The sequence below is a fragment of the Lutra lutra genome, chromosome 9 (assembly GCF_902655055.1).
Source record: "Lutra lutra chromosome 9, mLutLut1.2, whole genome shotgun sequence".
Taxonomy (NCBI): domain Eukaryota; kingdom Metazoa; phylum Chordata; class Mammalia; order Carnivora; family Mustelidae; genus Lutra; species Lutra lutra.
This window is the reverse complement of record NC_062286.1, coordinates 113338577-113358597: the sequence shown is the minus strand read 5'-3', so window position 1 is coordinate 113358597 and position 20021 is coordinate 113338577. Positions and strand designations below refer to the sequence as shown.

The window sequence follows — 20021 nt, the reverse complement described above, 5'->3', positions numbered from 1 at the left end:
TCCTCCATGCTATTCCTTATGTTCCACAAGTAAGTGAAACCCTGCGATAATTTGCTTTCTCTGTTTGACTTATTTCACTCAACATAATCTCCTCCAGTCCCATTCATGTTGATGGAAAAGTTGGGTAGTCATCCTTTCTGACAGTTGAGTAACATTCCATTGTATATATGGACCACATCTTCTTTATCCATTCATCTGTTGAAGGGCATCTCGGCTCTTTCCACAGTTTGGCTACTGTGGACATTGCTGCTATGAACACTGGGGGCATATGGCTCTTCTTTTCACTACATCTGTATCTGAGGGTAAATACCCAGGAATGCAATTTTTTTGTCTTTATTCAAAATTATTGATCTTGCTCTTCTCAGCCTCCAGAACTATGAAAAATAAATGTTTTTTTCTTTAAGCTTTTTAAATGGATTAAGAGACTAAGTAGTCTCATTTCCTTGATACAAATTTATTAGATAATTTAGATATTTTTATTGAAGCCTTTGATACAAGACCAATCGGAACTTTTTCTGTATGCATGATATCAGTTTTCATATTCTTTGGTGTGTTGACTCCTTTGTGGTATTTTGCTGGTAATACACTTACCTTTTGACTTTGTGCAAAAGAAAGAAAGGAAGAAAGAAAGAGAAGAACTTACATTTTCAGAATTCAAAATTTACTATACAGCTAAGTAATTAAAAAAAAACAACTATGTGGTACTAGCATAAGGACAAACACATAGACCAATGGAATAGAATAGAGAACTCAGAAATCAACCCTCATATATATGGTCAACCTATTTTCAACAAGAGTGCCAAAACAATCCATGGGAAATGGATAGTCTTTTCAGCAAACCTGCTGGGAAAACTGGATATCCACAGAGAGAAGAATGAAGTTGGACCTTTACCTTATATCACATAAAAAAATCAAGTCAAAATGGACCAACCTAACATAAGGGCTAAAACTATAAAACTGCTAGAAAAAAATAGAGGTGTAAATCTTCATGACCTTGGATTTGGCAATGGATTCTTAGACATGACACCAAAACCATGAACAACAACAACAAATATATAAGTCAAACCTCTATTGAAATTACAGACACCAAAGGACATTATCAGAAAAGTGAAAAGACAACCTACAGATTGGATAAAATATTTGCAAATTATATACCTGATAAAAGTCTAGTATCCAGAATATATAAACAATTCTTACAACAAGAGACAAACAACACAACTTAAAAATGGGCAAAATAGACACTTTTCCCAAGGAAGTTAAACAAATGGCCAAAAGCACATGAAAAGACACTCAACATCATTAGTTAGAAAAAAGCGTGTTAAAACCACAATGTGTGGAGAGGGTGGTTAGGTTATGGACATTGGAGAGGGTATGTGATATGGTGAGGGCTGTGAAATGTGTAAGCCTGACGATTCACAGACCTGTACCCCGGGGCAAATAATACATTATATGTTAATAAAAATAATTAATTAAAAAAAAAACATAATGTGGTACCACTTCACACCCACTCGGGTGGCAATAATCATCAAAAAACCGAAAAGTGTTGGTGAGGTCTTGGAGAAATTGAAAGACTTGTACATTGCTGGCGAGAATGCAAAATAGTTTGGCCTCTAACAGTTTGGCAGTTCCTCAAAACATTAAACATGAAATTACTGCATGACCCCATAATTTCACTCTTAGGTCTATATATTTTTTAAAAAAATTTAGCAGATCCTGCACCCAAGGAGACTCACGCAGCTGACATTGTCTTCTTTGCACAACTCTTAATGGCTATCTCTCTCCTGGGCACAATGGCAACTCTTAAGGAAAAACTGATGGCACCAGGTGCAGAAGAAGAGGCAACCATCCCAAACAATAAGATCACTGTAGCGGGCATTGGACAAGTTGGTATGGCGTGTGCCATCAGCATTCTAGAAAAGTCTCTGGCTGATGAGCTTGCCCTTATAGATGTTTTGGAAGATAAAGGCAAAATGATGGATCTGCAACATGAGAGCTTATTTCTTCAGACACCTAAAATTGTGGCAGATAAAGATTACTCTGTGATTGCCAATTCTAAGATTATAGCGGTGACCGCAGGAGTCCATCAGCAGGAGAGAAAGAGCTGTCTCAATCTAGTGCAGAGGAATTTTAATGTCTTCAAATTCGTTATTCCCCAGATAGTCAAGTACAGTCCTGATTGTATCATAATTGTGGTTTCCAACCCAGTGGATATTCTCATGTATGTTACCCGGAAACTAAGTGGGCTACCCAAGCACCATGTCATTGGAAGTGGGTGTAATCTGGATTCTGCTAGATTTCACTATCTTATCCCTGAAAAACTTGTCATTCATTCCAGCAGCTGCCATCGATGGATTTTGGGAGAACATGGGGACTCAAATGTGGCTGCATGGAGTGGAGTCAATGTGGCAGGCATTTCTCTCAGGAACTGAATCCAGAAATGGGAACAGGCAATGACAGTGAAAATTGTAAGGAAGTGGAGAAGATGGTGGTTGAAAGTGTCTATGACGTCATGAAGCTAAAAGGATGTACCAACTGGGGTGTTGGATTAAATGTGGCTGATATCATTGAATCCATGTTGGAAAATCTATCCAGGATTCATCCAGTGTAAGTGATGGTGAAGGGAATATATGGCATGGAGAATGAAATCTTCCTGAGCCTTCCATGTTTCCTAAAGTGTCAGGGATTAATCAATGTGATCAACCAGAAGCTGAAGGACGATGAGGTTGCTCAGCTGAAGAAAAGTGCACATACCTTGTGGGACATCCAGAAAGACCTAAGACTTGTGACTTCTGGCTGCTAGGCTGTAGACATTTAAACATTACAACATGATTAACCATGAGCCTTTAGTTTTCAGCATGTGCCTGGATCACAGTTTGCTTTTATCTTCCTACATATGTGAACTTGGGCTCACAGACTGGAAGCCTATGCTTGGTTTACCACTTGCAACAGGAGCCCTTGAACAGATAATATTATCATAGAATGCTTCTTTAAAAAAAAAATTGAAAACAGGTGCTCAAGTAAGTCATTGTACACACATTTGTAGCAGCACTATTCACAATAGCTAAAAGATGAGAAAACGGTGAATGTCCACCAGTGGATGACTAGATTAACTGATTTATATACATACAATGGAATATCATTTCAGCATATAAAGGAATATAGTACTGGTATATAGTAGGATATGGACAACCATAACCATAACCATAACCCCCATAACCCCCAAAACATGATGTTAGGTGAAAGAAACCAGACACCAAAGATTGTATATTGTATGATTCCATTTATGTGAAATATCCAGAATTGATAAATCTGTAGCGATGGAGGGAAGGGGATAGAGGGGGAAAGAGGAGCGATTCCTTAATGGATAAGGATCAGTGACCTACTAAAAACAAAAATGTCAACATTCTCCACAGGACTTAACCATGGCTAGGATTACCCCTGAAACTAATGTAACACAGTGTTACATTACATCTAGTCCCATTCATACATCTAGTCCCATACATACTACATTACATCTAGTCCCATTTCTGGGACTAGAAAGGAGCTTCCCTAGTCTGATTGAAGGGCATTTAGTCCAACAAAATTCACAAAAGAAATTTGAATAGTTGAACTTACAAATGATGGGTTTTTTTGGTTTTGTTTTTTTTTTTTTTTTTTGGAAAGTTTGTAGCATTTATACTTCTCGTGTTTTTAAAGCTTAAAACTCCACTAAGGCTTTTGGAGCATGCTGTAATGAACCTGACCCCTCTTCTCCTTAGCACTCACCATCGCTCCCCAGAGACCCCCCCCCATCAGTTGCCTTCAGGACAAAGTCCTGCCAAGTCCTGCCACCACCTCTTGCCCCAACTCTCTCTCTGCTGCTGCGGGTGCTCATAGACTCTGAGCTGCATGTGGCATCTGGACCTTTGTCAGTACTGTGTGTTCTTTAGTTCCAATGCAAGCCCCCTGTTCCCTCCATCCCCTTCTCTGCAAGGTTCAACTCCCATCTCTCATCTCTCTTCTTTCAGAGGAGCCTTTGCTAGAAACTAGTGCTCCCTGCTAACCCTCCCCTCACGCTCCCTCAGGGTCCTGTGCTCACCTCATCCTGGGATTAACTCACAATGTCACATGCCTGGTAATCTTTTTGTGAGACAGGTTCTTCCCCACTGTGAAATCTTGAGGGAGGGACTCAGTCAGTAAGAGTGAGGAATGAGCAAAAACATGACCCAAATGTTCATCAAGTGACTTGGTTGTTGGATATTTGTGTCTAAAACTGGCTTGACCAATTGGGCATCTTGTCACCATTTTTCCATTTACTAGCTGTGACCTTGGTCAAATCCCTTCACTTCTCAGTGTCTTTCTTGTCTCTCAAATGGTGAAATAGAAACAAGCAAATGAAATTGAGGCTATCAACATGCTTTCCTCTGGTAAGTTATTACTAAAAGTTTCTGAATCACAGTGTGGAAAACATAGATGCTGAAAGCAGAGGAGGCTCAGAGACAACAAAGCTGATTTCCTTCATTTTATTAACAAGGAAATGAGGTCAGAGATTTCACAGTGAGAGGCAGGCTCAGAACTTGCTCAAACCTGGGGCTCTTGGCTCTTCCCAACACCTCATTCTCCTTGGCACACTCAGATTAATCTTTGGGGAAGAGGATTCTTTTTTCTTAAGCAGAACTTTCAGTTCTTATTCCCCATTCTCCTCCCTCTCCTCCTCCTCCTTTTAATTTTTTTTCTTTTTCTTCTTCTTCTTCTTCTCCTCCTCCTCACCTTCTTCACCTTCTTCTTCCTCCTCTTCACTTCCAAATCAGAGAATAGACATTTTTAAGTGGACCTGGACCTTGGGTGATGGTGAAAACCTAACTCTGTGCACACCCACACCATGTCCCTGAGTGCCAGGTACTTCTCTGGATGGGTATACATTGTGCAAAGCGGCACATGTCATTGCGGAAAGCCTGTTAAAGTACCTACTCCTACCAGACTCAAAGAAAAGCAAAACTGAATTGTCTTTTAGGGACATTGCCTTTCGGGGATTCAGTTACCATGGCAAGCATGCCTTGACTCACAAACTGTTCCCCTGAGAGCTCTTCCTAGGGCCCACTGTTCCATAAAACTATACTGTTTAAATTTGAGGGGAAGGGTGGAAAGATTCCACAGAACGAAATGCCAGGGGAAGAAAGGAACCCCAGACAGAGTTTTTCCAGGAGACAAGATTTCAATCTTCTTGGAATGTGTCCTATTACTTTTTCATGTCATACTCGAGGAGGGAAGATGTGTGGCATTTCATCAGAAGGCAGTTCAAGTGGGGCAATTGAATCAGGAAATTAGGATCAAAGTGTTTCTCTGCCTGCCTAATAGTGTCTGGACTCACAGTTTCAGATCAGACGTGCCCCAGAACTTTAGCCAACCGTGGAATTCCCTGGAGCTGAAAATCAGCTGTCAAAATGTCCTTTTGAAACATCTGCTGTATGTTGTCCTGTGTCAAATGATGCCAGCAACATTGTCACCGCGACCTCCTGCGTGCTCTCCTGTGCCAGTCATCCTGCTGGGCACTTTGCATACATTTGCTAAGGTTATAATAACCCTTTGAGATAAGTATTATAATTCCCACTTTACAGGGGAGGTTAGCCCACCAAACCAGACAACTTGGAGTCACACTACATGAGGTCTTTTGGGATCAGAAACATAGAATTGAATATCTGGCTTCTTCCACAGGGCACGTTTTCAATGTTGTGGCGTGTATCAGGATTTTAATCCTTCTGTTGCCAAATAATATTCAATTGTATCAGATATACTCCCTTTGTTTTGATGCATTCATCAGTTGATGAACTTTTGTGTTCTTTCTGCTTTTTGGCTATTATTAGCAATCCTGCCACGAACCGTCACATGCATGCTTTCATGTGGACATACATTTTCATTTCTCGTGAGCATAGATCTAGGGCTGGCCTTGCTGAGCCATATGGGCAACTTGATGTTGAACACTTTGAGGAGCCTTCAAACTCTTTTCCAAAGTGGCTGCACCAATTATAACCTTAGCAGCAAAGTATGAAGTTTTCCCGTCCTCCACATCCTTGCCAACATGTTTTACTGCCTATTTCTATTTTCAAGAGCTGTCCTAGTGGATGCAAAGTGGTATCTCATTGCGGTTGTGATTTGCCTTTCCCGATGGCTAGAGATGTTGAGCATCTTTCCATGTGCTTGTTTGTCATTTGTATATTTATCTTGGAAAAATGTCTCTTCAGATCCTTTATCCATGTTTTACTTGGCTTATTCATCTTTTTATTGTTAAATTTGGGTATGAGGCTTTTACCATATAAATGATTAGCAAATATTCTCTCCCTTTCTGTAGGCAAATCCATAAAGATAGAAAGGAGACTGGAGATTTCCAGGGGATACGACAAAATGAGGAATGATGGCAAATGGGTCCAGGGTTTCTTTCGTGGTGATGAGAAGAGTCTAGTGGGGGAAGTTACATGGGTCTGTGAATATACTGAAAACATTGAATTGTATACTTAAAATGGCGAATTTGGGGGATGCTTGGGTGGCTCTGTCGGTTAAGCATCTGCCTTCAACTCAGGTCATGATCCCAGGGTCCTGCTATTAAGTCCCACATCGGGCTCCCTGCTCAGCAAGGAGCCTGCTTCTCCCATTGCCTGCAGCTCATCCTGCTTCTGCTCTTTTGCTAGCTCTCTCTCTCTCTCTCTGACAAATAAATAAAATCTTTAAAAAATTAAATAAATAAAATGGTGAGTTTTGTGGTATGTGAATCATATCTTAATAAACTGTTTTTATTTAAAAAAAAAAACACATAATGATGAGCACACAGACAAGAATAACCAAAGACTTGGCAGAATAATTAACAATGTAAAAGAAGGCAAGAAACTCAGGAAGTAGAAGAACTTGCTTGGTCAATAGCTCCTCTTCCCTTCTCCTTCTCAGTTCCCTACTCTTATCAGTGCTTCCTGAGGTCACCTCCCAAACAAACCACTTGCACCCACATTCTTATCTTAGCCTTTGCTTCCAGGGGAACCCAAATTGAGACAGGTATTAAATAAAAATGTAGAAGCCTTCTCTTAAGAATCTTGCCATTGAACTGGGAAGATACTCACGAACTTACACACTATTAGAACCCTAAATGAGCTCCATGATGAAACTTTTAATCTTGTCTGGCCCTCCCATTAGCCACTGCCAATAAATCAGTGTAGATGGGTGTATCACAGGCATTTAACTTTTCTTGGCATTTATTCACAATGGCTCATTATTATCCAAAAACCCATCAAAGTCGCCAAGTCAGATGCTACCCAATTTCCTCTTCATCCTACAAAGAAATCCCCAGTTGAGAGGTGAGCCAATTGGCAGCTCACCTTCTCTGCCCGTCATGTCACATGACATCCTTTTTCTCCCTCCCTTCCGGGCAACAAGAGCATCCTCAATGACTACCGAAGTGGCTTCTCATTAGAGAAGGATGTGAATTCTCCTAAGAGTGATTCAGAAGGATTGATGCCAAATAACCTTGCTCCTGGTTTCTCCCTCTGTTATCATGTCACTTTCCGTCTTCTGAAGATTTCAGCACTTTGAAATGTAATCAATTCGTATCATTAGTTAGCTTCATGCCAGTGTTTTCATCTTGCTGTTCTTTAATGAATTTCTCTCCTGCTGAACTTGAAAGAGGCAGATAGCCAGCTTTAATTTTTTTATTGCCCTTAAATTTCCTCTTTCTCCAGAGAAATGAATATAATCTGGGGGAAATACACCTGAAATTACTTAGACACAGGCTCCTATGATTTCTTAAACAGGCAATTTTGACTTTAGCACTCCAGGAAATTTGACCTTTAGTGTGAGTTCAGGTTGTTTGGAGGTAAGTTACTCAAACCAACTCTAATTTAAACAAAAGGAGGATATACCAGAGGAATGCTTCATAGTTCAAAGAACTTAAGGATGACATGAATAAACCAGCCTCCAGGAGGATGCAACCAGGGCCACTCTAGAGATTTCATAGAAATTCACAGACTTAATCATCATGACATTGCCTTCATATAACTCAGAACCAACCAATTTACATCCCTGTGTATTCTCATTCAGAGATATGTTGCCAAGGGGTGGAATTTCATTGGCCTACTTGGGGATATGCTCATGCCTGTGATCAGTAGAGCAGGGGTAGGGACTATCTCTGATGAGCTGTTCTACCAGAACAGAATGTTTGGGTCCAAATTCTCCCAGAGAGACACCGGGTACATGGCAGCTGTAGATGTCCATGACATTGTTTCTCCTGGCTGTCCGTTTGCCCATATTTGCATCCACAGAGGTTCGCTGATACTCTTATCCAACAGTACACAATCTTATCACTTACTCAAATGCACTCCTTCCTGAAAGTCTCAGCTGGCTATTGCACCCAGAAGCAAGGTCTGTGGGCCCTTATTCTCCGAGTGTTTGATCTCGAGTTGTACCTCCTATCGCTGGCATGTATTGTCTCAGCTGATGCTGGCCCTGACTTCCAGCTGCCAGTGCTGGTAACTTTTTGCCTGTGGGTTTTCTTTGCCCATTGTAGACCTCTCTGACCATTCTTGGATCAGGCAGAAAGTACCAGAAAGTACCAGAAAGCTCTCATTTCTTAGGGAGCATGTTTCATTCTCCTTGTTCCTAATCTTTGGCCAAAAGATTAAATGCTATTCATTGTTCAGTGTGGATCCTATGTCTGTCCATCTCTCCTAGGAAGACTGAGAAATAAATTTATAATCATCGAAGTTCTACCCACAGGAAAATTTCCAGTTCTTGATTATCCTTTAAGGCTACCTCTGAGCCAGGCTCTAATACTTCAGAAATCCATGATATACTGTACACAGTTACCTGTAAATAAGGTCATTTCTTTCTTCTTAGTTAACTAATCAGGAGGTACTTCCCATGTAGCCAGGTACATATTGAAGGGTGGCAAGAACAGGAGTGCCCAGCGGGGTTCTGAGCCACCAGCTTCTGAAACCAAGCTGCCCCTTCAGGCCCTACCCACTGAGGCCTGGTCCTGCGCCTGCCCTTTCCCCCTGGAAATACCTTACTTTATGATGAATCGGATAACATAGCACCCAGACATGATGGATTATTCAGAGCTCACGATCACCTGGTCTCCCAAGATCAGAAGTCCAGCAGCAAATGTACCCAAATATCAAGCCTCAAACTGTTACTTAAAGGAAAACTGTCACTTTTTGGAGGTCTAATTGCTTTGTTCCAAAAATCTCTGGGCCCGCCCTATAGTTTTCGTACTGGACTTCCCAAATGTTCTACATAACTTCCCAAAGTGTTACAAAAGTTTTGAGGACTATTGGATCCACCAAATAATATAGGTCAGGTGTGTCCATCTTCTATTATTTGGAACCCCTGAAGTTATAGCTTTATGTGTCTTGGTAACCCCCAAAGCTAGCCTCTATGTTTGTAAAGAAACTACGTACTCACTCTCTCTCATTATCATGGCTTTGTCATGTTTGGTATGAAGACTAGTGTGTCCTCATAAAAACTGGAAAGTGTGCCCTTTTGTCCATTTCTCTGTAAGAGTTTATGTGAGAATGATATTATTTCTTCCTTGAAAATTTAGAGGAACTTGAAGCAGTTAGACCAACAAAATAAATAAGGTAGTATTGGATTATAACTCAAAGTATAAAATAAATATCCATAACTCCATACTGATATAAATGAATGATTAAATAAGTCAATGGAGGGGTACCTGGGTGGCTCAGTCAGTTAAGCATCTGCCTCCAGCTCAGGTCATGATTCCAGGATCCTGGGATAGAGCCCCACATCAGGCTCCCTGCTCAACAGAGAGCCTGCTTCTCTCTCTCCCTCTGCCTGCTGCTCTGCTTACTTGCACTCTCTCTCTGTCAAATAAATAAATAAAATCTTAAAAATAAATAAATAAATGATTAAATAAGTCAATGGAAAAGAACAATTCCAAATAATTTATGTAGATACTCCTCCTTCAAGAAAATGGAACATAAGCCCCCACCCCTTAAAACTATGAACTTGGCATAATGACTTCTTTCCAAGAATATAGTACAAAAATTGGGAAGAATAACTTTACAGTGAAGAAACCCACCTCAGGTTTATTCTCTAGAGGTTTATTCTCTACCTCAGCCATATGATAAAGCTTAACATCTTCAGTCATGTCTTGTTCATAGCTTGTCCTCTTGATATGACATGATGAGAACTGTAGTCTACCTTGGTGGTCTTCCTTCCAAAAGCGCATAACCCCATGTAATCATGAGACAATGTGAAACAAATGCCAACTGAGGAACATTCTGCAAAACACTCGATGAGCACTTCTGAAAACTGTCAGGGAAAATCTAAGAAATTGTCACATTCTAGAGAATCCTACTGTGATATCCTGGGTGGCATTCTAGGAACCCCCTCCAAAAAAAAAAAGAACGTCAGGTAAAACTAAGGAAATAAGAATAAAATGGACTTTAGTTAATAATAATGTTATCAAATACTAATGTAAGATGTCAGGGGAAACTAGGTATAAGATATACTGTACTATCTTTACAACTTTTCTCTAAGTCTAAATCTATTTTACAATTAAAAGTTTATTTTAAAACAACTACAGTAAGTAGCAATTAAATTAAAACATAAACATAATAAGCATTGTCTTAAATGTTATTACCCGCACATGTAGGGCGCTCTATGTATAGCTCACAGCTCATGCGAAATACACGTTGTTAGTATATTAATATCAACATTTGAATAAAACCCTAGTCACTTGGTTATTATATAAATAAGAATGTTTTTACATTAAAAGCACCTGCATGGCTAAGACAAGGCAGTTGAGATCATAAGGCTTTCAATGGTACTAGAATTTAGTAATGGTCCTCTTAATGACAGATTTTTTAATAAGAACATAAGGACAAATAGATTCCTTAAATTTAAATGAGCATTTCAACAGCCTATGGCATTAGGGAACAGCAGACTGAAACAACAATGAGATGTCACCACACACCTATTACAATGGCCAAAATCCAAACCACTGACAATACCAAATGCAGGGGAGGATGTGGGTAACAAACCGTCATTCATTGCTGGCGGGACCGCAAAGTGGTACAGCTACTGTGGAAAATGGGACTTTGGCAGTTTCTTACACAGCTAACCGTACTCTTGCCATCTGATCCACCAACTGCTTTCTTTGGTATTAACCTACATAAGTTAAAATGTGTGTCTACACAAAACCTGCACATAGGTGTTTACGGCAGCTTTATCCATAATCACCAAAAGTTGGAAGCAACCAAGATGCCCTACAGGAGGTGAGTGGGTACGAAATCTGACCAGATGATGGGATAGTAATGGCACTAAAAAGAAATGAGCCATCAAGCCATGAAAAGACACGAAAGAACCTTAAATGCATATGGCCAAGTGAAAGAAGCTAATCTGAGAAGGCTAGATGCTGTATGGTTCCAACTACAGCACATCCTGAAAAGGGCAAAACTATGGAGACGATAGAAAGATCAGTGGTCTCCAAGAGGGTGTCAGGGAGTTAAGCAGTCAGAGCACAGATTTTTAAGGTGGGGGAATGACATTGTATGATGCTGTAATGGTGAATACATGTCATTACACATTTGTCAAAACCCACAGAATGTGCAAGAGTGAACACTCATGTAAATGATACACCTTGAGTGATCATGATGTCAGTGAAGGTTCATGGGCTGTAATAAAGGTACCACTCAAATAGGAGAGGCTGTGCATCCACAGGGCTGGGAGGTATATGGTAAATCTATACTTGGGAGTCCATTTTGATGTGAAGCTAAAACTGCTTTAAAAAATAAAGTCTATTAAAACATTAGATGAGCATTTAAAATGAGATGAGTAATTCTAAATGTACCTAAACTAAACATCTCTTTTTCACTGAAGAGTTAATTTACAGACCTAGTGGAGGTATTTTCTTACATATGGATATTAAGAGTGTATTTTCCTAATCCAATAAAGAGTGGAAAATTCATCTAAATCTATGTAAATTTTCAAAATTCAATTAATTGACTATCCTTAGGTCTCTGTTACAACAGAAATGAAATTAATAAAGTATTATTTTCACTAATTCTTAATTCACAGCATAGTTTTGCTTTAATGCTTTCTTTTCATCAATATAACTAACGCATGTAATGGTACTGGAAAATTAAGTAAAAATCATCTCTGAGTATAATTCTGTAGATCTGTTTAAAATTTTTTTAAAGTTTAAAAAATAAATTGGAAGAATGCAAGAGTGAAGTCTTGAGATTTTTAAATTTCTTCTTGTGTTCATAATTTGAGTTTTTTCACAATTTGTCCTTTTCATCAATTTTCACACTTATGAGCACAAATTTGTTTATCATACCCTCCTATTATCTTTGTGTGATGTGTTGTAGAGATATACTTGGGCCTGGTTTTAAATGAGCATGATAAAACATGCAGACCTGGAGACAACTCTGATGAAGGCAGAGGTCTGATTCATAGTGCCTACAGGCAGGAGGCCCAGCACAGCATGCAGGGCTACCAGAAGAAGCATCAAGGTCAGTAAGGAAGCGGAGGGAGGGAGTGTAACATACAGACAAGAGCCTTTATCGTGGTTTCCACAGGGAGGAATGGGCAAAGCAGGATAGGCAGGCGAAGCAGGTGTAGGGTTGGCCAGTTTGAATAATTTTGGTGAGCTCCAGGGTGTAGGGGCTGTCTGATACCTGGCCCTGTGGTGACCAGGGCCAGGAGATAATGATTTGACATGTGAGCTCAGTAAGAAGGTGTTCTGAGTAGGGGTACTGGATTGATTTGTACATGAAAGGTGAACTTGCAGCAGAGTCCTTCACCATCTCTAGGAATTGGCTAGTCCTCCCCTAGGCAGTCTCTCCAAAGTCAACAAAGTCCCAGATGTCATAATATCAGAAAATAAAAAGGCATGATGAATACATGATGTCTGTTAGATCTGTAGTGATATCCTTTTTTTAAAGATTTTATTTATTTATTTGATAGAGACATAGAGACAGAGGGAACACAAGCAGGGGGAGTGGGAGAGGGAGAAGCAGCCTTCCCAGTGAGCAGGGAGCCCGATACGGTCTCAATCCCAGGACCCTGGGATCATGACCTGAGCCAAAGGCAGACGCTTAATGACTGAGCCTCCCAGGCGCCCTGTAGTGATATCTTTTTTTCTTATTCCTAATAATGGTATTTGTGTCATCTCTTTTTCTTTTCTTGATTATTCTTGCTAATAAAAGTTACCAATTTTATTACTCTTCTTAAAGACAAACATTTGTCTGTGCACTAATACATCCCCAGCTGTCTACAGCATAAGTTCATGACTGAGTTTAAATTCTAGCACCATGAGGAAGACTAGCAACTTACACTGGAATATCACTGCATGCAGAACATTGTTGTTGTTACCCTATGGGCCCTGTGAGCACAGATAACAGTCTTGCCCTCCTTTCCTTTCAGATAAACAGGACTTAAGAAATCCATGCCTAGAACAATATCTTCAAGGAGCAGCTCTTGGCGTACCTTCATCGAAATTACCCAGGGATCCTGTTAAAAATTCCAATTCCCCAGACCTACAAAATCAAACATACAACATATGCACTTTTGAAAAACCCCTTAGTGACTCTTTCTCAGAACAGAAGTTTTAGAACCACTAGAAGCTTCAGATTAACTGGTCTGGTAGAAGAGACATAGACCCCAGTGTCTGAGTTGGTCTCACCTAAAGAGAAAAGACACAACACAGCCATGTAACAGGATCCTCAAAAAAATAAATGAATGAATCAGTGCATGCAGAATTCCCATCTTTAGGAGCTACACTGTGATTCTCCTGAATCTGTCGCCAACCCTGGCTACCTTGCTGACTTCAACACCTCTGTAGCATTCATTATGAATCTTATTTGTTGAATTCAAGCGATTGAATCTTTAGAAACTGTGCCTTGCAATCAGAAAGTCGAGGTTACTGGGTCAGCTTCAGGTTCCCCAGTCAAGAATCTCATTTTAGGGGCACCTGGGTGGCTCAGTGGATTAAGGCCTCTGCCTTCGGCTTAGGTCATGATCCCAGGGTTCTGGGATCAGCCCCGCATTGGGCTCTATGCTCAGCAGGGAGCCTGCTTCCACCTCTCTCTCTCTCTCTCTGCCTGCCACTCTGCCTACTTGTGATCTCTGCCTGTCAAATAAATAAATAAAATCTTTAAAAAAAAAATAAGAATCTCATTTTAGAGGCACCTGGGTGGCTCAGTGGCTTAAAGCCTCTGCCTTCAGGGGAGGAGTCAAGATGGCGGAGAAGTAGCAGGCTGAGACTACTTCAGGTAGCGGGAGATCAGCTAGATAGCTTATCTAAAGATTGCAAACACCTACAAATCCAACGGGAGATTGAAGAGAAGAAGAACAGCAACTCTAGAAACAGAAAAGCAACCACTTTCTGAAAGGTAGGACTGGCGGAGAAGTGAATCCAAAGCGACGGGAAGATAGACCGCGGGGGGAGGGGCCGGCTCCCGGCGAGCGGCGGAGCAACGGAGCACAAAATCAGGACTTTTAAAAGTCTGTTCCGCTGAGGGACATCGCTCCAGAGGCTTAACCGGGTGAAGCCCAGGCGGGGTCAGCGCGGCCTCAGGTCCCACAGTGTCACAGAAGGATTGGGGGTGTCTGAGTGTCGCAGAGCTTACCGGTATTAGAACAGGGAAGCCGGCTACAGAGACAGAGCTGAGGAGTGAGCTCTAAACTCGGGGTTACCTTGAACCGGTCGCAGGCTCGGTCAGCTCGGAGTGCGGCCGGAGGCCAGGGTGACGGGAGTCATTGGGCGCTGTTCTCTGAGGGCGCACTGAGGAGTGGGGCCCCGGGCTCTCGGCTCCTCCGGGCCGGAGACCTGGAGGCCACCATCTTCACTCCCATCCTCCGGAACTCTACGGAAAGCGCTCAGGGAACAAAAGCTCCCGAAAGCAAACCCAGCAAACCCAAGCGGATTACTCAGTCCGCCCCTGGTAAGGGCGGTGCAACTCCGCCTGGGACAAAGACGCTTGAGAATCACTACAACAGGCCACCCCCCAGAAGATCAACGAGAAACCCAGCCAGGACCAAGTTCACCTACCAAGGAGTGCAGTTTCAATACCAAGGAGAGCGGCAGAATTCCAGAGGAGAAGAAAGCAAAGCATGGAACTCATGGCTTTCTCCCCATGATTCTTTAGCCTTGCAGTTAATTTAATTTTTTTTTCTTTTTCAATTTTTTTTCTCTTCTTCTGCTAAATTTTTTTAACTTTTATCGTTTTCTTTTTTAACGTTTTTTAAATAGTTTATCTAATATATATATATATATATATATATATATATATAGTTTTTTTCCTTTTTATATTTTTTATCGGCTTTTTTTTAATAGTTTCTTTTTTTCTTTTCTTTTTTTTCTTTCTGAACCCCTTTTTATCCCCTTTCTCCCCCCTCACAATTCGGGATCTCTTCTGATTTGGCTAAAGCATATTTTCCTGGGGTTGTTGCCACCCTTTTAGTATTTTACTTGCTCCTTCATATACTCTTATCTGGACAAAATGACAAGGCGGAAAAATTCACAACAAAAAAAAGAACAAGAGGCAGTACCAAAGGCTAGGGACCTAATCAATACAGACATTGGTAATATGTCAGATATAGAGTTCAGAATGATGATTCTCAAGGTTCTAGCCGGGCTTGAAAAAGGCATGGAAGATATTAAAGCAACCCTCTCAGGAGATATAAAAGCCCTTTCTGGAGAAATAAAAGAACTAAAATCTAACCAAGTTGAAATAAAAAAAAGCTATTAATGAGGTGCAATTAAAATGGAGGCTCTCACTGCTAGGATAAATGAGGCAGAAGAAAGAATTAGCGATATAGAAGACCAAATGACAGAGAATAAAGAAGCTGAGCAAAAGAGGGACAAACAGCTACTGGAACACGAGGGGAGAATTCGAGAGATAAGTGACACCATAAGACGAAACAACATTAGAATAATTGGGATTCCAGAAGAAGAGGAAACAGAGAGGGGAGCAAAAGGTATGTTGGAGAGAATTATTGGAGAGAATTTCCCCAATATGGCAAAGAGAACAAGCACCAAAATCCAAGAAGTTCAGAGAACCCCCCTCAAAATCAATAAGAATAGGTCCACAGCCCGTCACCTAATAGTAAAATTTACAAGTCTTAGTGACAAAGAAAAGATCCTGAAAGCAGCCCGGGAAAAGAAGTCTGTAACGTACAATGGTAAAAATATTAGATTGGCAGCAGACTTATCCACAGAGACCTGGCAGGCCAGAAAGAGCTGGCATGATATATTCAGAGTACTAAATGAGAAAAACATGCAGCCAAGAATACTATATCCAGCTAGGCTATCATTGAAAATAGAAGGAGAGATTAAAAGCTTCCAGGACAAACAAAAACTGAAAGAATTTGCAAATACCAAACCAGCTCTACAGGAAATATTGAAAGCGGTCCTCTAAGCAAAGAGAGACCCTAAAAGTAGTAGATCAGAAAGAAACAGAGACAATATACAATAACAGTCACCTTACAGGCAATACAATGGCACTAAATTCATATCTCTCAATACTTACCTTGAATGTTAATGGGCCAAATGCCCCAATCAAAAGACACAGGGTATCAGAATGGATAAAAAACAAAAACCATCTATATGTTGCCTACAAGAAACTCATCTTAAACCCGAAGACACCTCCAGGTTTAAAGTGAGGGGGTGGAAAAGAATTTACCATGCTAATGGACATCAGAAGAAAGCAGGAGTGGCAATCCTTATATCAGATCAATTAGATTTTAAGCCAAAGACTATAATAAGAGATGAGGAAGGACACTATATCATACTCAAAGGAACTGTCCAACAAGAAGATCTAACAATTTTAAATATCTATGCCCCTAACGTGGGAGCAGCCAACTATATAAACCAATTAATAACAAAATCAAAGAAACACATCGACAAGAATACAATAATAGTAGGGGATTTTAACACTCCCCTCACTGAAATGGACAGATCATCCAAGCAAAAGATCAACAAGGAAATCAAGGCCTTAAATGACACACTGGACCAGATGGACATCACAGATATATTCAGAACATTTCATCCCAAAGCAACAGAATACACATTCTTCTCTAGTGCACATGGAACATTCTCCAGAATAGATCACATTCTTGGTCCTAAATCAAGTCTCAACTGGTATCAAAAGATTGGGATCATTCCCTGCATATTTTCAGACCACAATGCTCTGAAGCTAGAACTCAATAACAAGAGGAAATTTGGAAAGAACCCAAATACATGGAGACTAAACAGCATCCTTCTAAAGAATGAATGGGTCAACCAGGAAATTAAAGAAGAATTGAAAAAATTTATGGAAACAAATGATAATGAAAACACAACGGTTCAGAATCTGTGGGACACAACAAAGGCAGTCCTGAGAGGAAAATATATAGCGGTAAAAGCCTTTCTCAAGAAATAAGAAAGGTCTCAGGTACACAACCTAACCCTACACCTAAAGGAGCTGGAGAAAGAACAAGAAAGAAACCCTAAACCCAGCAGGAGAAGAGAAATCATAAAGATCAGAACAGAAATCAATGAAATAGAAACCAAAAAAAAACCAATAGAACAAATCAACGAAACTAGGAGCTGGTTCTTTGAAAGAATTAATAAGATTGATAAACCCCTGGCCAGACTTATCAAAAAGAAAAGAGAAAGGACCCAAATAAATAAAATCATGAATGAAAGAGGAGAGATCACAACGAACACCAAAGAAATACAGACAATTATAAGAACATACTATGAGCAACTCTACGCCAACAAATTTGACAATCTGGAAGAAATGGATGCATTCCTAGAGACATAAAAACTACCAAAACTGAACCAGGAAGAAATGGAAAGCCTGAACAGACCCATAACCAGTAAGGAGATTGAAACAGTCATCAAAAATCTCCAAACAAACAAAAGCCCAGGGCCAGACGGCTTCCCGGGGGAATTCTACCAAACATTTAAAGAACTAATTCCTATTCTCCTGAAACTGTTCCAAAAAATAGAAATAGAAGGAAAACTTCCAAACTCATTTTATGAGGCCAGCATCACCTTGATCCCAAAACCAGACAAGGATCCCAACAAAAAAGAGAACTACAGACCAATATCCTTGATGAACACAGATGCAAAAATTCTCGCCAAAATACTAGCCAATAGGATTCAACAGTACATTAAAAGGATTATTCACCACGACCAAGTGGGATTTATTCCAGGGCTGCAAGGTTGGTTCAACATCCGCAAATCAATCAATGTGATACAACACATTAATAAAAGAAAGAACAAGAACCATATGATACTCTCCATAGATGCTGAAAAAGCATTTGACAAAGTACAGCATCCCTTCCTGATCAAAACTCTTCAAAGTGTAGGGATAGACGGCACATACCTCAATATTATCAAAGCCATCTATGAAAAACCCACCGCAAATATCATTCTCAATGGAGAAAAACTGAAAACTTTTCCGCTAAGGTCAGGAACACGGCAGGGATGTCCGTTATCACCACTGCTATTCAACATAGTACTAGAAGTCCTAGCCTCAGCAATCAGACAACAAAAGGAAATTAAAGGCATCCAAATTGGCAAAGAAGAAGTCAAACTATCACTCTTCGCAGATGATATGATACTATATGTGGAAAACCCAAAAGACTCCACTCCAAAACTGCTAGAACTTGTACAGGAATTCAGTAAAGTGTCAGGATATAAAATCAATGCACAGAAATCAGTTGCATTTCTCTACACCAACAACAAGACAGAAGAAAGAGAAATTAAGGAGTCCATCCCATTTACAATTGCACCCAAAACTATAAGATACCTAGGAATAAACCTAACCAAAGAGACTAAGAATCTATACACAGAAAACTATAAAGTACTCATGAAAGAAATTGAGGAAGACACAAAGAAATGGAAAAATGTTCCATGCTCCTGGATTGGAAGAATAAATATTGTGAAAATGTCTATGCTACCTAAAGCAATCTACACATTTAATGCAATTCCTATCAACGTACCATCCATTTTTTTTTTTTTTCAAAGAAATGGAACAAATAATCCTAAAATCTATATGGAACCAGAAAAGACCTCGAATAGCCAAAGGAATATTGAAAAAGAAAGCCAAAGTTGGTGGCATCACAATTCCGGACTTCAAGCTCTATTACAAAGCTGTCATCCTCAAGACAGCATGGTACTGGCACAAAAACAGACACATAGATCAATGGAACAGAATAGAGAGCCCAGAAATGGACCCTCAACTCTATGGTCAACTCATCTTCGACAAAGCAGGAAAGAATGTCCAATGGAAAAAAGACAGCCTCTTCAATAAATGGTGTTGGGAAAATTGGACAGCCACATGCAGAAAAATGAAATTGGATCATTTCCTTACACCACACACGAAAATAGACTCAAAATGGATGAAGGATCTCAATGTGAGAAAGGAATCCATCAAAATCCTCGAGGAGAACACAGGCAGCAACCTCTTCGACCTCAGCCGCAGCAACATCTTCCTAGGAACATCACCAAAGGCAAGGGAAGCAAGGGCAAAAATGAACTTTTGGGATTTTATCAAGATCAAAAGCTTTTGCACAGCAAAGGAAACAGTTAACAAAACCAAAAGACAACTGACAGAATGGGAGAAGATATTTGCAAATGACATATCAGATAAAGGGCTAGTGTCCAAAATCTATAAAGAACTTAGCAAACTCAACACCCAAAGAACAAATAATCCAATCAAGAAATGGGCAGAGGACATGAACAGACATTTCTGCAAAGAAGACATCCAGATGGCCAACAGACACATGAAAAAGTGCTCCATATCACTCGGCATCAGGGAAATACAAATCAAAACCACCATGAGATATCACCTCACACCAGTCAGAATGGCTAAAAGTAACAAGTCAGGAAATGACAGATGCTGGCGAGGATGCGGAGAAAGGGGAACCCTCCTACACTGTTGGTGGGAATGCAAGCTGGTGCAACCACTCTGGAAAACAGCATGGAGGTTCCTCAAAATGTTGAAAATAGAGCTACTCTATGACCAGCAATTGCACTGCTGGGT

The 20021-nt window shown here is 40.3% G+C and overlaps 1 protein-coding gene across 1 annotated transcript; it reads left to right on the top strand.

The window, feature by feature from the left end:
- The first annotated feature begins 1790 nt into the window (after positions 1–1790).
- LOC125109100 (L-lactate dehydrogenase B chain-like) lies at positions 1791–2429 on the top strand. Its single transcript, XM_047745749.1, has one exon. The coding sequence runs from the start codon at positions 1791–1793 to the stop codon at positions 2427–2429; it is 639 nt and encodes a 212-aa protein (XP_047601705.1).
- The last annotated feature ends 17592 nt before the right edge of the window (positions 2430–20021 follow it).

Bases quoted from the DNA above. Each gene is read 5' to 3' on its own strand.
- LOC125109100 (XM_047745749.1), top strand. From the start codon at position 1,791: ATGGCAACTCTTAAGGAAAAACTGATGGCACCAGGTGCAGAAGAAGAG.